Source organism: Schistocerca serialis, chromosome 1 (genome assembly GCF_023864345.2).
Source record: "Schistocerca serialis cubense isolate TAMUIC-IGC-003099 chromosome 1, iqSchSeri2.2, whole genome shotgun sequence".
NCBI lineage: Eukaryota > Metazoa > Arthropoda > Insecta > Orthoptera > Acrididae > Schistocerca > Schistocerca serialis.
The window spans coordinates 865598619-865613167 of NC_064638.1; the positions used below are offsets into that span (position 1 = coordinate 865598619).

A 14549-nucleotide genomic window follows, 5' to 3' on the forward strand; every position below is an offset into this window, starting at 1 on the left:
TGCTAAAGGTCTCACAAAAGCCTTCATAGACAGGCAATCTTCCCCAAACCTAGTCCGAAACAGATATTCCCATGCCATATCCTCACACACATCCCCTTATCCCCCAACTATCCCTGAGAACCAGATGCAAAGGAGCATCCCCCCTTATGACCCAATATCAAATCAGACTGGTGCAACTGTACCACGGCCTTCACCAAGGCTTCGACAATCAATCATCATGCTCAGAAATGGACATTATACCCACGATCCTCCCCACGATCATAAAGTTGTATTTCACTGCCCACTGAACCTACACCACATCCTGGTCCATCTCTATGTCACTCCCACTCCCAATCCTTTGCCACAGGAGTCCTATCCGTGTGGAAGACCCAGGTACAGCACCGGCCCTATTCACCCACCTGGCAGACCCTACTCTTGTCCTATCACACACTTAACGCATACTGTCAAACACAAGGCTACTTGTGAGAGTAGCCATGTCATATAAGAGTTCTGTTGCAATTTTTGCATAGAGTTTTATATGGTCATGACCACCAATTAGCTGTCCACCACAACAAATGCCCACCACCAAACATTGGCCAAGAGCAGAGCTGACCAACCAATGACAGATCACGTTGCTGACCACAACATGCTCGAATTCAATAGCTGCTTCACAAACTGGGCCTCCTGGATCCTTCACCAGCTTTTTTAAAAATACAGAGATGGGAGTTATCCTTGCAACACATCCTACATTCCCATAATCTTCCTGGTCTTCATATATTCATATCTACACAACAGACTCCCTTCCTCTGTCCTGTCACACTGTCCCAATCCAGACCTCCACTTCATCATCATTGCCATGCGCAGCACGAACTCACTGGCTCTGATGCCCAAGTATCACATTCCTATCCTGAGAACATGCTTGTTCCTACCACATTCCTATCCTGCACATCTACTATCTCCCTCCAAGCTGTCAACCACTCTTTCCTAACCCTCCTCCCAACTCTTTTCTCCCTCTATCCCGCCCCATCGCCCCTCTCCCAACCTACACAACAAATCATGCACACTAGCTCATTAAAAGATTGAAGGATTGGTCCAAAAGCTAGTAAACTCTTCATTCTTTTTTCTTTGCTTGTTGAAAGAGTTCCCTCTTTTACTCCTAAAATTTACACCCTGCCAAACTTACCTTAGCACATTTAATTCTTTACTAAAAGTATTCTTACAGTATTATGTATGTACTTTTCCTTTACAACAGGCCACGAACATTTGTAATAAAAGCTGGGAAAACAAGTGGCTAACATCCTGGATCAAAATATCTTATTCTAGGAAGAGAGAGCTTTATTTAATACAGACGGCTAGCTTTAATCACAATTAAAGTGGCGCTACAGGCAACACAACATAATTCTTAACCATGTGCCACATACAAAAAAAGTTCAAAACTGCAACAAAAAATCAAAAGCAGTTTAGAGCACTACTAGGTAAGGAAAGCTGTCATCAATGTGGGGGTTGATATGAACACTACAATGCTTTACTAGGCATGGTCCTACTGAAACTGGTCAGCTGACGCTTTCCTCTGACCTTTGAACAGACTTATCCAGCAAGTTATAAAGAAGCCTAAAGTGTAATGTGGACTTGGAACCATGGCGCAAATCCACATTTCTCAAATTAAAAAGCATGATCAGGTGTGAAATAAAATTTATAGTAGCACTGAGCCACACGATATTAAATCCAAATCACTAGTTACTAAATTAAATCAATCTTTCCTAACAGTAATTAAAACAATGCCAGACAATATTAAATCCAAATCACTGGTTACTAAATTAAATCAATCTTTTCTAACAGTAATTAAAACACAGGGTAAAAGATGTTCCATTGAGAGCAGATTCCACAAATTTACTTAGACAGGCAAGGCATGGTTCGCCTGACATCAGTTTCACCAAATCCTCTGTCAGAGAGGTCTTTCTGGCTATTTTGGTACATCAACCAAAGTTCTGATATATAAAGCTGTGTGCCGGACTGAAACTCAAAATTAGGACCTATCTTTCACACATAAGTGCTCTATCAACTGAGCTACCCAGGCACAACTCCCAACCTGGGCTCATAGCTTTACTTTGACAGTAACTTATCTCCTACCACCCAAACTTCACAAAAGTTATCCTGCGAAACTTGCAGGACTAGAGCCCCTGGAAGAAAGGATATTGGGGAGACATGGATCAGCCACAGCCCGGCAGATGTTACCAGAATTTCTGAGTTTGACTCTCAGTCCAGTACACAGTTTTAATCTGCCTGAAGTTCCATATCAGCACACACACTGCTGCAGAGTAAAAATTTCATTTTGAAAATGCTAATAACCTCCCTTCGAATTACCTATGCAACCATATGACGGCTGTAGATACAATTCCTGAATAACAGAGGTGTGTGAAAATGGAGATAAGCCAGAAATCTTTACTCGCAGCCCCATCTCCCTCCTCCTTGTGTTCTCAAAAAGTTTCATAAGGTGGCTTGCAACTGCCTCTTGAACAGCAGTTCACTTTGGCTTCTGTAAAGGCTTTTCAACAAAGAAAATAGTACACAATATCAAACCACTCAGTTCTGGGAATAACTAAAAACACAACATTACCTAATTGGTACTTTCTGTAACCTTTCCAAAGCATCTGATTATGTAGGTCATACTATTCACCTATAAAAACTAAAATGATTTGACATTTATGGCATTCCTCTTGCATGGATGGAGTCATATCTTAATAACAGAAAACAGAGGGTCACATTTACTAATAATACCATAGGAATAGGACTAATTGTAGAGTGGGGAAAAAATCTAGTACTGTGACCCACGAGGCTTGGTGTTTTGCTGGCTCCTGTTGTTTGTCTATGTAAATGAATTACCCTAAGCATTGGTGGACTCTCCAAAAACTGTGATGTTGTTGACAACACCGGAGCACTGATAAAAAGTCCAAACATATTCATACAGTACAGAGCAGAAAATAAAGGAACACATTTACAACTGGTTCACAGCAAACAGATTAACCCTTATTCTACCAAATAATATAAACAACTTACAAGTTCCTGGGCAACCGCTGTATGTGTGAAGCTGCTAAGCATGCTAATGGATAATAAACTGATGTGGCAAGACCTCTTGAATAAGGTAACTGAAAAACTGAGTTCTGTCTATTTTTCACTTAGAATTTCACACTTTATGTTGATCTTCATACTGGGCTGTTAGCATACTTTCATCAAATACTGTTTTAGGGCATAGCCTTTTGGGACATACCATCTATAGTTAAAAAGTATTCCTTCTATAGAAGTGAGCATAATGTAAAGTTGATAACTTAACATCAGTATTGACTAGGAAAACCATGCATATATTATTGGCAATAAGGGCACCAGTCCTGCAAAGTAATACTGGAAACGTAGTCTGGAAACTGCCTCAAACAACTAATCCAACAACCCACACATGAAGTAAATAGCCTAGACTTTCTAGTCACAAACAGACTAGATCTTTTCGAGAATGCCATCAATGATAGACTATTATCAGCCATAATGCTATTCCAGTAACAACAATAGCCAAGGCATAAAGGACATCAAGAATGCTAGGGCAGTTTTCCTATATGGTCAGATTCATGGCGAGGCATTATCAATTTATTTAAAGGATATCTGAGAACATTTAGATCTGGAAAATGCAGAATAAATGTAATTAAAGCTGAAAGATGCCATAAACTGCTTTCTGGTTAAGTATGTTCAAAGTAACAAAAGACAGTAAAGAATCAGCCAGGTTTAAAGGTATCATTCATAGAACGTTGTGAAAACATAAGACTACTACTCACACTACGAAACTAGATTGGGGATACCGACAGAGAAAAATTATAGCAAGTTGTGCATCCATAAGAAGGGCTATGCAATAAGTCCACAATAATCTTCGCAGTCAGATCCTGGTGAAAGACTTATCAGAAAATCCTTGAAAGTTCTTGTCAGTGAAAATGCAATAATGAATCCAAGCCTTCCATTGAATTGTTCGTGGATTTGTCTACTGTCAAAACTAACCTTCCACTCAATTGTTCTTGGGTTTGTTTGGTGTCACAACTGAAGATAGCAGACAGAAAGCAGAAATTTTAAATTCATTTAAAAATTTACACTAGAGCATATTACTGTCGCACAGACTCACAAATGAGCAATGTCAATATTACGTTTAAAGTCTGTATCAAGTAGGTATGACAACTGGCATTAAACAAATTCAGAGAAGTGTTCCTATGATTGTAATACCCCATACAAAAGTGTAATGGCGATAGTCAGGGAACATAAATAGTAATTCTTGGAAAGACTAAGTTCTCATGAAACCTACCTGGGAAAATATAGACAACCTGTATTCAACAACCATGCAACCATTATGTTGTCACTATTATGTGTCAGGTAGCGATCATGAGAACAAGATGAGAGAAATAATGGTGCATTCAGAGAAATATAGACAATCATTTTTTCCATCACTTAATAGTAAACGAAATATGAAAGAAAATTTATAATACTGGTATACTGCACCTTCTACCACACACACCACAGTGGCTTCAGAGTGTTTATGTGAATGTAGATGTCTTACCGACACTTCATCAAGGATCTAAGGATTCTTACACTTAGTGTCAGTACATATACTCCCTAGTGGTAATTTTAGTTAATAATAAGAGTGAATTTAGTTTTAAAAAATGGTTCAAATGGCTATGAGCACTATGGGACTTAACATCTGAGGTCATCAGTCCCCTAGAACTTAACATCACACACATCCATGCCCGTAGCAGGATTCGAACCTGCGACCGTAGCAGTCTTGCAGTTCCAGACTGAAATGCCTAGACCGCTCGGCCACTCCGGCCGGCAGTGAATTTAGCATCAATTATTCAATACACAACCACAACACTACAAGTACAGTTTTCATGCAAACTATGCATCCTTATTTAGGGCTCAGAATATTGTTTTATATTCTGGGTCAAAGGTTTCAGTAGGCATCAGGCAGGAAATTGAAAATCTCCAGATATTCATAACCAAAGAGACTATTTTATCAGCCACACCAATAATTTATCAGAATATCTTAAATTTACCAGCATACAGACAACGGATAGTGTTCTGTATAAAGTTACATAAATGCTTTGTTTAAAGTACTAGGTGAAAACAGTAGAAGGGAGTAGTAGTAGTAGTAGTAGTAGTAGTAGTAGTAGTAGTAGTGGTGGTTGTTTGTTTTAAGTAGCTGGCTTTCTTCTAATGTACATAAACATGTACAAATTAACTGAGAAACAATTGTCATAATATCAGTATGAACAGATTACCACAAATCCCAATTTACTGCTACTATACTTTAAGAAGTAGCCTGCAGTAACTGCTCTACGTTGTTATGTATATAACTTTTGATAAATCAGTGGTCTAGCTAAAATACTTTAAAATGTCTTTGACCACAATGTCTCAATGGTTGTTTTTAATCCATTTTAAAACATAACATGATTCATTGCACATCTCTGAGAGTCCCCCTCATTATGTGATTTACAGAGTACAATGTGTGAATGAATAAATAAGTGTTTTGATATTTTTCCACTGAAAATATAGAAGCAATGCTCTTACAGTAAATCAAAACAGCTATTATTTCTTATATGATGGTGTTTATTGCAGGATTCAATCATATAAGCTGATAATCTTCTAAACTACTGTATTTGGAATTAATACATACTGCTGCAAGATTCTTTGACCCTCCGAGGCCACCAGGAAGCACCACTACATCATATGGTCCTTTCTTAACAGCGTCCACCAAACTTAAATCTGGGCACACTACAACATCACGACTGCATTTCACAGGGCTGTTTCCTGCCACCCCAGCCACAGTGACATTTACCTGTAAACACAAGTAACATGAACTGTTGAAAGAAATCAATGTATCATGAAATGATATCCAAAAGTGCATGAAATAAACAAGAATAAATTCATGAAGATAACAACAACAAATTAAACACTGCACCATGAGCAGCTATGCAGTGACAAACATATCGCTGCATCTAAGTTCTGAAATATAACACATACACAAGTGTTGTAACCATGTAAAACCAGACTTTCTAGATTAAAAAAGCAACAATTCTTATGATACACAGAGAAATTCCTTTCCCTCCAAACAAAAGATATGGAATCACTTGTGCCCTTTCCGATTCAGCAAGTAGATGTTGCACAGAAACGCTGACTAACGATATTTTTGTTTTTTCTAAGTTTCCAATATGTCAATGTGGTGCTTACACGATTTGTACATGTGAGATAGTAATATGTGCAAAGAATTTTTTGTGAAGGCAAGTTTTCACCACTTGAGTGAAGTTTCCTATTTGAAGACAAACAATGTTTTTGCAAAGTATCCTACTTGAGCTTTCTATGTGAATTTTACACCAAGCACTCCACAATATATAATCAGTTGTGTATTCTTTGAGGCCTTCCAATATCTTGTTATTGTTACTTGGAATACTTTCATGGGCAGAACCAACGATTGTGAACTGTCTAAATATGAGGCTTGGCAATGAGTGAGCAACAATGGGCTAATCAGTGGACAAAATGTAAGTATTTACAACTTTAACCAATACACTTTCAGGGCTGCAGGTTCCAAAAATGCAATTAAACTAAGATACTTTGGCAAACCATTACAAAAGTGAGCATTAACTCATTTCACTGTTGTTGTGATTTATGCTGGTAGAGAAGCAGTGGCAAAAAATTGTTGCTTTTGTTTACACAGAGATGAATGTTTCCAAACATTTAACTGGTGACAGATGTTGCATACCACTACTCCTGATCATAATTCATTGTTCTGCCATACAAACATCTCTTAACTCACTAGAAAAAGATCTGCTTTAAACAAGAAGCTCATAACACTGGTGAGTTGTGTTGCAAACAATTTCTCTTTGGCACAATCTAGTGTGCAAATACAAAATCATTTAAGTAATATTCAACACAAACTCTCTTATACAAAATGGCAAGCTGCTGAAACTCTGATCCAAGCCCTGCATGAAATTCAGACATCTGTAATCAAACAAACACTATGCCCAGAAGAGGATAAATACTTTGAAGTCTGAAGGTTAATGGTCCTTCAAGAGCATAGTTCAGAAAAGGATACTATGAAAATGTGTGCCATGAAAACCACACTCCTCAGATCACTCTGAAATTTAAAACCAGTGAAAGACAGATTATCATTATTAATACTCTGCCATCCGGTGACACCACAGTGGTGTCGATCGCAAAATAGCAGTCAACAGCTGGAGACACCACAGTGGTGCCATCAGCATAGTATCGTACAGTGGCTGGCGACAGCACTTCAGTATCTTTTGCATTCTGTTGGTGTTTTGTTTAGGTAAAAATAAGTTACACACATCAACAAGTTATATACACTCCTGGAAATTGAAATAAGAACACCGTGAATTCATTGTCCCAGGAAGGGGAAACTTTATTGACCCATTCCTGGGGTCAGATACATCACATGATCACACTGACAGAACCACAGGCACATAGACACAGGCAACAGAGCATGCACAATGTCGGCACTAGTACAGTGTATATCCACCTTTCGCAGCAATGCAGGCTGCTATTCTCCCATGGAGATGATCGTAGAGATGCTGGATGTAGTCCTGTGGAACGGCTTGCCATGCCATTTCCACCTGGCGCCTCAGTTGTACCAGCGTTCGTGCTGGACGTGCAGACCGCGTGAGACGACGCTTCATCCAGTCCCAAACATGCTCAATGGGGGACAGATCCGGAGATCTTGCTGGCCAGGGTAGTTGACTTACACCTTCTAGAGCACGTTGGGTGGCACGGGATACATGCGGACGTGCATTGTCCTGTTGGAACAGCAAGTTCCCTTGCCGGTCTAGGAATGGTAGAACGATGGGTTCGATGACGGTTTGGATGTACCGTGCACTATTCAGTGTCCCCTCGACGATCACCAGTGGTGTACGGCCAGTGTAGGAGATCGCTCCCCACACCATGATGCCGGGTGTTGGCCCTGTGTGCCTCGGTCGTATGCAGTCCTGATTGTGGCGCTCACCTGCACGGCGCCAAACACGCATATGACCGAAATTGGCACCAAGGCAGAAGCGACTCTCATCGCTGAAGACGACACGTCTCCATTCGTCCCTCCATTCACGCCTGTCGCGACACCACTGGAGGCGGGCTGCACGATGTTGGGGCGTGAGCGGAAGACGGCCTAACGGTGTGCGGGACCGTAGCCCAGCTTCATGGAGACGGTTGCGAATGGTCCTCGCCGATACCCCAGGAGCAACAGTGTCCCTAATTTGCTGGGAAGTGGCGGTGCGGTCCCCTACGGCACTGTATAGGATCCTACGGTCTTGGTGTGCATCCGTGCGTCGCTGCGGTCCGGTCCCAGGTCGACGGGCACGTGCACCTTCCGCCGACCACTGGCGACAACATCGATGTACTGTGGAGACCTCACACCCCACGTGTTGAGCAATTCGGCGGTACGCCCACCCGGCCTCCCGCATGCCCACTATACGCCCTCGCTCAAAGTCCGTCAACTGCACATACGGTTCACGTCCACGCTGTCGCGGCATGCTACCAGTGTTAAAGACTGCGATGGAGCTCCGTATGCCACGGCAAACTGGCTGACACTGACGGCGGCGGTGCACAAATGCTGCGCATCTAGCGCCATTCGACGGCCAACACCGCGGTTCCTGGTGTGTCCGCTGTGCCGTGCGTGTGATCATTGCTTGTACAGTCCTCTCGCAGTGTCCGGAGCAAGTATGGTGGGTCTGACACACCGGTGTCAATGTGTTCTTTTTTCCATTTCCAGGAGTGTGTGTGTGTGTGTGTGTGTGTGTGTGTATATATATATATATATATATATATATATATAGCAAATGGTAAGTCACATCATCTTTGTTTTTAAATATATTTTTCCCATGTGGAATGTTTCCCCCCCTCTATATATATATATATATATATATATATATATATATATATATATATAAAAACAAAGATGATGAGACTTACCAAACAAAAGCGCTGGCAGGTCGATAGACACACAAACAAACACAAACATACACACAAAATTCAAGCTTTCGCAACATACAGTTGCTTCATCAGGAAAGAGGGAAGGAGAGGGAAAGACGAAAGGATGTGGGTTTTAAGGGAGAGGGTAAGGAGTCATTCCAACCCCGGAAGCAGAAAGACTTACCTTAGGGGGAAAAAAGGACAGGTATACACTCGCACACACACACATATCCATCCGCACATACACAGACACAAGCAGACATTTGTAAAGGCAAAGAGTTTGGGCAGAGATGTCAGTCGAGGAGGAAGTAAAGAGGCAAAGATGTTGTTGAAAGACAGGTGAGGTATGAGTGGCGGCAACTTGAAATTAGCGGAGGTTGAGGCCTGGCGGATAACGAGAAGAGAGGATATACTGAAGGGCAAGTTCCCATCTCCGGAGTTCTGACAGGTTGGTGTTAGTGGGAAGTATCCAGATAACCCGGACGGTGTAACACTGTGCCAAGATGTGCTGGCCGTGCACCAAGGCACGTTTAGCCACAGGGTGATCCTCATTACCAACAAACACTGTCTGCCTGTGTCCATTCATGCAAATGGACAGCTTGTTGCTGGTCATTCCCACATAGAAAGCTTCACAGTGTAGGCAGATCAGTTGGTAAATCACGTGGGTGCTTTCACACGTGGCTCTGCCTTTGATCGTGTATATAAGTAGTATATATAAGTACTTGTGCCCTTTTATTATGGCAGACGAAAGAGACGATGGGATTATTTATGATGAAATGCGCGGAGCAAAATTTGGAGGTTGCCACTACATCAGGTGCAGCTCATCATGATCCGGTTGACAGACTTTCCTGTCACATAAAGCAACACCAACTAATAGGCCTACGTATTTCCGAAACAAATAAAAGAAAACAAAAAAACTGCCATGTATGTTCCTAAAACAAAAAAACAACAAACTTAATAAGCAAGTCTTGTGGAGCTGTGTTACTTCTTGGAGATTGTTTTGCTGCATATGATATGAAAGAGAAATACTAAGTACCAAAGACAACGCAAATAAACAAATATATGAGACAAACAAATTTTGTATTTATTTATGTATGCATATCTACGAAATTTCATGAAAGTAGGTGAACAGGGTTGAGAACTTATGAGGACTAACAATGATATTAGTAAAATGTAACAATTTATAATATCCTGATAATGTCAACAACAGCCAGCAGCAAGCCAAGTAATCAAAATTAGTGGTGCCGGCGCCAAGCGAATAAATTTGTTTGAGACATACGGACAGCAAAGTGTTAACAACCAGACCTACAAATAATAAATACGGATCAGATTACAGGGGATGGATAACTTTTGGGACGTACTGAATCAAAAGCTGGCCATAATTCCCAAACAAGTGCAAATTTTTAAAGGTGGCTTCAGCACCCGAGTACATTGAGGAAAAAGTTCAGGAAAATCATCAAAAGTTATCCACATGGGAAACAACCCAAAGCAAGAGACTGCTCAAAGAGTTCCAGGAAAAAGGTCAGACAAAGGAATTGTGACTTCACAAACATGAAAAAGAGGGTGACTGAGGCAGCCAATGAACTTGCAGAAACAAAGCACACTCCTGTTGGAATGATGCTGGCAAGTTTGTCACCAAAGAGATATTTTGTAACTGAAAACAGTATTGCTTCACTAAATCAGAAAGTAGTTGGGAAACCTACAAAGTCCCTTACTGAAATGACAGAATAAAGTTTTGAAAGAAATGAAACCAGAGAATACTACAGCATATTCAAAAGGGAACTCACGAGTTACAACATCCAGCTATGTGCTTTCAAAAAAATGATGGTTCTCTGGTGACTGAAACAAAGAAAACCTATTAAACTACAAAAACCCCTAAAGTCCCAGTGAAACAAAGGAACCCATACTCAGATTCCAGTATCCACACTACCCAACAAATACGAAATCAAATGAAACAGTGCCAAATTTAGAAACAAGATGACACCAGGAGAAAACTCAGCAGTTTTGGAAGTCTGGAAATATACCAACTGAAATGCTCCAAAAGCAAACAGAATTTGGAACGCAGATTGGAAAATACCCCTGATCCATCTATAAATATCAAGGGAACTTCAAGAAAAAGTCACTCACAAGCCAAAGAGATCCATAATAGGTGCAAACACTAACTGTTAGTCTTTGTAAACTTTAAGAAGGAATGCAGTTTGATATTGATAGACCCTGATGTCTTGTTAGACAACTTCAAGCACTTTCTGTTGAACATAATTGTTGGCCACAATCGTAGCCAATCTTGCAAGACACAAAATCCAAGCTACATTCTTAGGATGTTACACTATTTTACTAGGTACAGAAGTGCATGAAGGTGACATCTCTGTTGTTACTCAACTGCATCTTAAGGGAGAAGGGGGGATCCAAACTTAGTGCATATAAATGAATGACAACTAAACCCCACAGGAATAGAAACCAAACTTAAAAGAGATTGTTGGGAACTGTCTACCTTTTGCCAATGACACTGACATTCAGTGAAATAAAGAAGAAAACGCTAGGATCCAAACCAACCTGCTACAGGAAATTGCCAAACTGCCTAACAGGTATCCTTTGAGCAAACAGAGGTAATGATCAACATCAACGGTGTCCCACAAAAACCCATTCAAAATATGGGGACATCAATATAAAAGAAATTAGGGGAGATCATAAAAAAATAAAGTTTAGACTAAGAAGCATTGCATAGAGGAGTACATGGACTTGAGACAACCAATCAGACATCACAACCCAAGCACAACAAAAATGGGTTCCTGAGATCATCAGGATAATTCATGCACTATACAACAGTTCTGAAGCCCGTATTTCTGTAGTCAGCCAATATTCTGCATCTGAGTGGTACTCATCATCATCATCACAGGTCTGTATGGAACATACGCCTCTCCATCGTCTTCTGTCTCGCTACCATGTCTCCGTCTTCACCTTGGTCCATTCTTCTCCTTTCTTCTGGGTGTATTCCTCTATTCCTTTCAGCCATCTGTCTCTCGGTCTTCTCCTCTATTCTCTTAATGTGTCCATACCATCTCAGCCTTGATTTCTCTATTTCCTCCTGTAATGGTTCCACCTTCATTAACTCTCTGATCCTCTCATTTCTAAACCTGTCTATCTTTGTCACTCCAATACTGTTTCTCAAGAATTTCATCTCACTGGCTTGTACTTTGCTTTTCTCTCTTGCTTTCATAACCCAGGTTTCTGATGCACATGTCAGGATTGGGAGATATTATGACCTGTATATAACCTATTTACTGATTTGGGGTACATCCTTGCTCCATATCAGGCTTCTGACACTCTTCTGAAATGCTTCCACTTTTCTCCCCCGCTCGTTTATTTCTCTGGCTTTTTTCCATCTTCCTGTATCAGACTTCCTAGGTACTTTAAACTCTCCACTCTTCTCAATTGTTCCTCACCAACTGTTATTCCAGTTGTTCCTCTCTCCATCTTTCTTGTTGTGATAATCATCTCACTCTTTCTTATACTAAATATCATCCCATATTCTTGTATTATTCGTTCCCATACGTCCAACTGCTCTTGTGCTTCCTCCTCCTTATTCCCCCAAATTATCAGATCATCTGCAAACACCATAGCTTTCGTCTTCCTTTCACCAATTACTTGTGCTACTGTACTCATTATATCATCCATCACTACAATGAAGAGTGATGGTGAAAGTGCACTTTCCTGCCTCAAGCCATTCTTCTGTTCAATCCAAGCTGATCTCTCTCCTACAACTTTCACACAGCTCACACTTCCTGGTACATTTCCTTTATCCTCCAAATAATCTGTTTTGCTACTCCTCTGTTTCCCAGGGCTTTCCACACTTAGCTTCTACGTACACTACCATACGCTTTTTCAATGTACAGGAAGGTCATTAGTAGAGCTATTCCATATTCATAGTTCTGTTACTGTAGTTGTTTTACAGCAAAAATTAGATCCATCATGGAGCTTCCTGTTCTGAAGCCATGTTGCTATTCTCTCATTTTTCCTTCTAATTTTGCCCGAATTCATGCTTCGAAAATTTTCTCAAAAATCTTTGCATAATAACTCATCAATGTTATCCCCCGATAGATCTTGCACTCTTTTCTATTTCCCTTCTTAAAGATCGAGACAATTATTCCCTTCTTCCAGTCTTCTGGGATCATCATCTGTCTCCACACAATATTCATTACTCAATATAGCCATTGTATCTCCACCTCTCCTGCTGCTCTCACCATCTCTACACTTAGCTCATCCAGACCTGGTGACTTCACTCCCTTCATCTTCCCAAATGCCTCTTCTACTTCTCCTCATGTAAGGTCTTTTTCTATTTGCTATTCCTCCCTTTTTTCTACTCGGCTCGTTCCTCTGAGGAGAAAAAAAGGAGGAACAGTGGTACTAAGAAACTCTAGCCAATGAAGAACATAAAATCATTAAAAGAGTCTACAGTCATAAATTCACTGGACAATGTAATACTCTGACTTGACAACTCCTTTTATTGTACAAACTTTACAGTTTTACACATTTCTACTGGAAGCATCATCAGAATCTGTCAGACAAAGAGATACAAATGACCAGTAGTACTTTTTATCACATTTACTGATTCTATAGATTACATAGAAAATAAATGTGTGCCTAATACTACTACTTCTACATTAGTCCATAGTACATTTTATTACATGTGTAGATTTCATTTATTTTACCAAAAATGTACACTTAATACTAAAACTATCTGAAGCTACACTATGTGATCAAAATTATCCAGACACCGGCTGAAACTGACTCAAGTTTGTGGTGCCCTTCATTGGTAATGCTGGAATTCAATATGGTGTTGTTCCATCCTTAGCCTTGATAACAGTCTCGCGGGCATACATTCAATCAGGTGCTAGAAAGTTTCTTGGGGAATGGCAGCCCATTCTTCATGAAGTGCTGCATTGAGGAGAGGAATCGATGTCAGTGGTGAGGCCTGGCACGAAGTCGGCATTCCAAAACATCCCAAAGGTGTTCTTTAGGATTCAGATCAGGACTCTGTGGAGGCCAGTCCATTACAGGGATGTTGTTGTTGTGTAACCACTTTGCCACAGTCCGTGCTCAGTCATGTTGAAAGATGCAATCGCCATCCCCGAATTGCTCTTCAACAGTGGGAAGCAAGAAGGTGCTAAAAACATCAATGTAGGCCTGTGCTGTGATAATGCCACGCAAAACGAGGGATGCAAGCCCCCTCCATGAAAAGCCCGGCCACATCATAAAACCACCGCCTCCGAATTTTACTGTCGACACTACACAGGCTGGCAGATGACATTCACCAGGCATTTGCCATACCCACACCCTGCCGTCAGATTGCCACATTGCGTACTATGATTCATCACTCCATACAATGTTTTTCCACTGTTCAGTCATCCAATGTTTCCACTCCATACAACCAAGCGAGGCGTCGTTTGGCACTTACTGGCATGATGTGTGGTGTATGAGCAGCTGCTCGACATTGAAATGAAAGCTGTTTCACCTCCTGCCTAACTGTCATAGTACTTGCAGTGGATCCTGATGCAGTTTGGAATTCC

General features: G+C 40.8%; 1 protein-coding gene across 1 annotated transcript in view; it reads right to left on the minus strand.

Moving 5' to 3' along the window:
• The window catches only part of LOC126485553 (Parkinson disease protein 7 homolog), a 118645-nt gene that overhangs the window by 35973 nt on the left and 68123 nt on the right, over positions 1 to 14549 (minus strand). The window contains exon 2 of the mRNA XM_050108883.1: positions 5681 to 5842. Coding sequence (XP_049964840.1) covers positions 5681 to 5842 — 162 coding nt within the window. The remainder of the gene's footprint in view (positions 1 to 5680; positions 5843 to 14549) is intronic.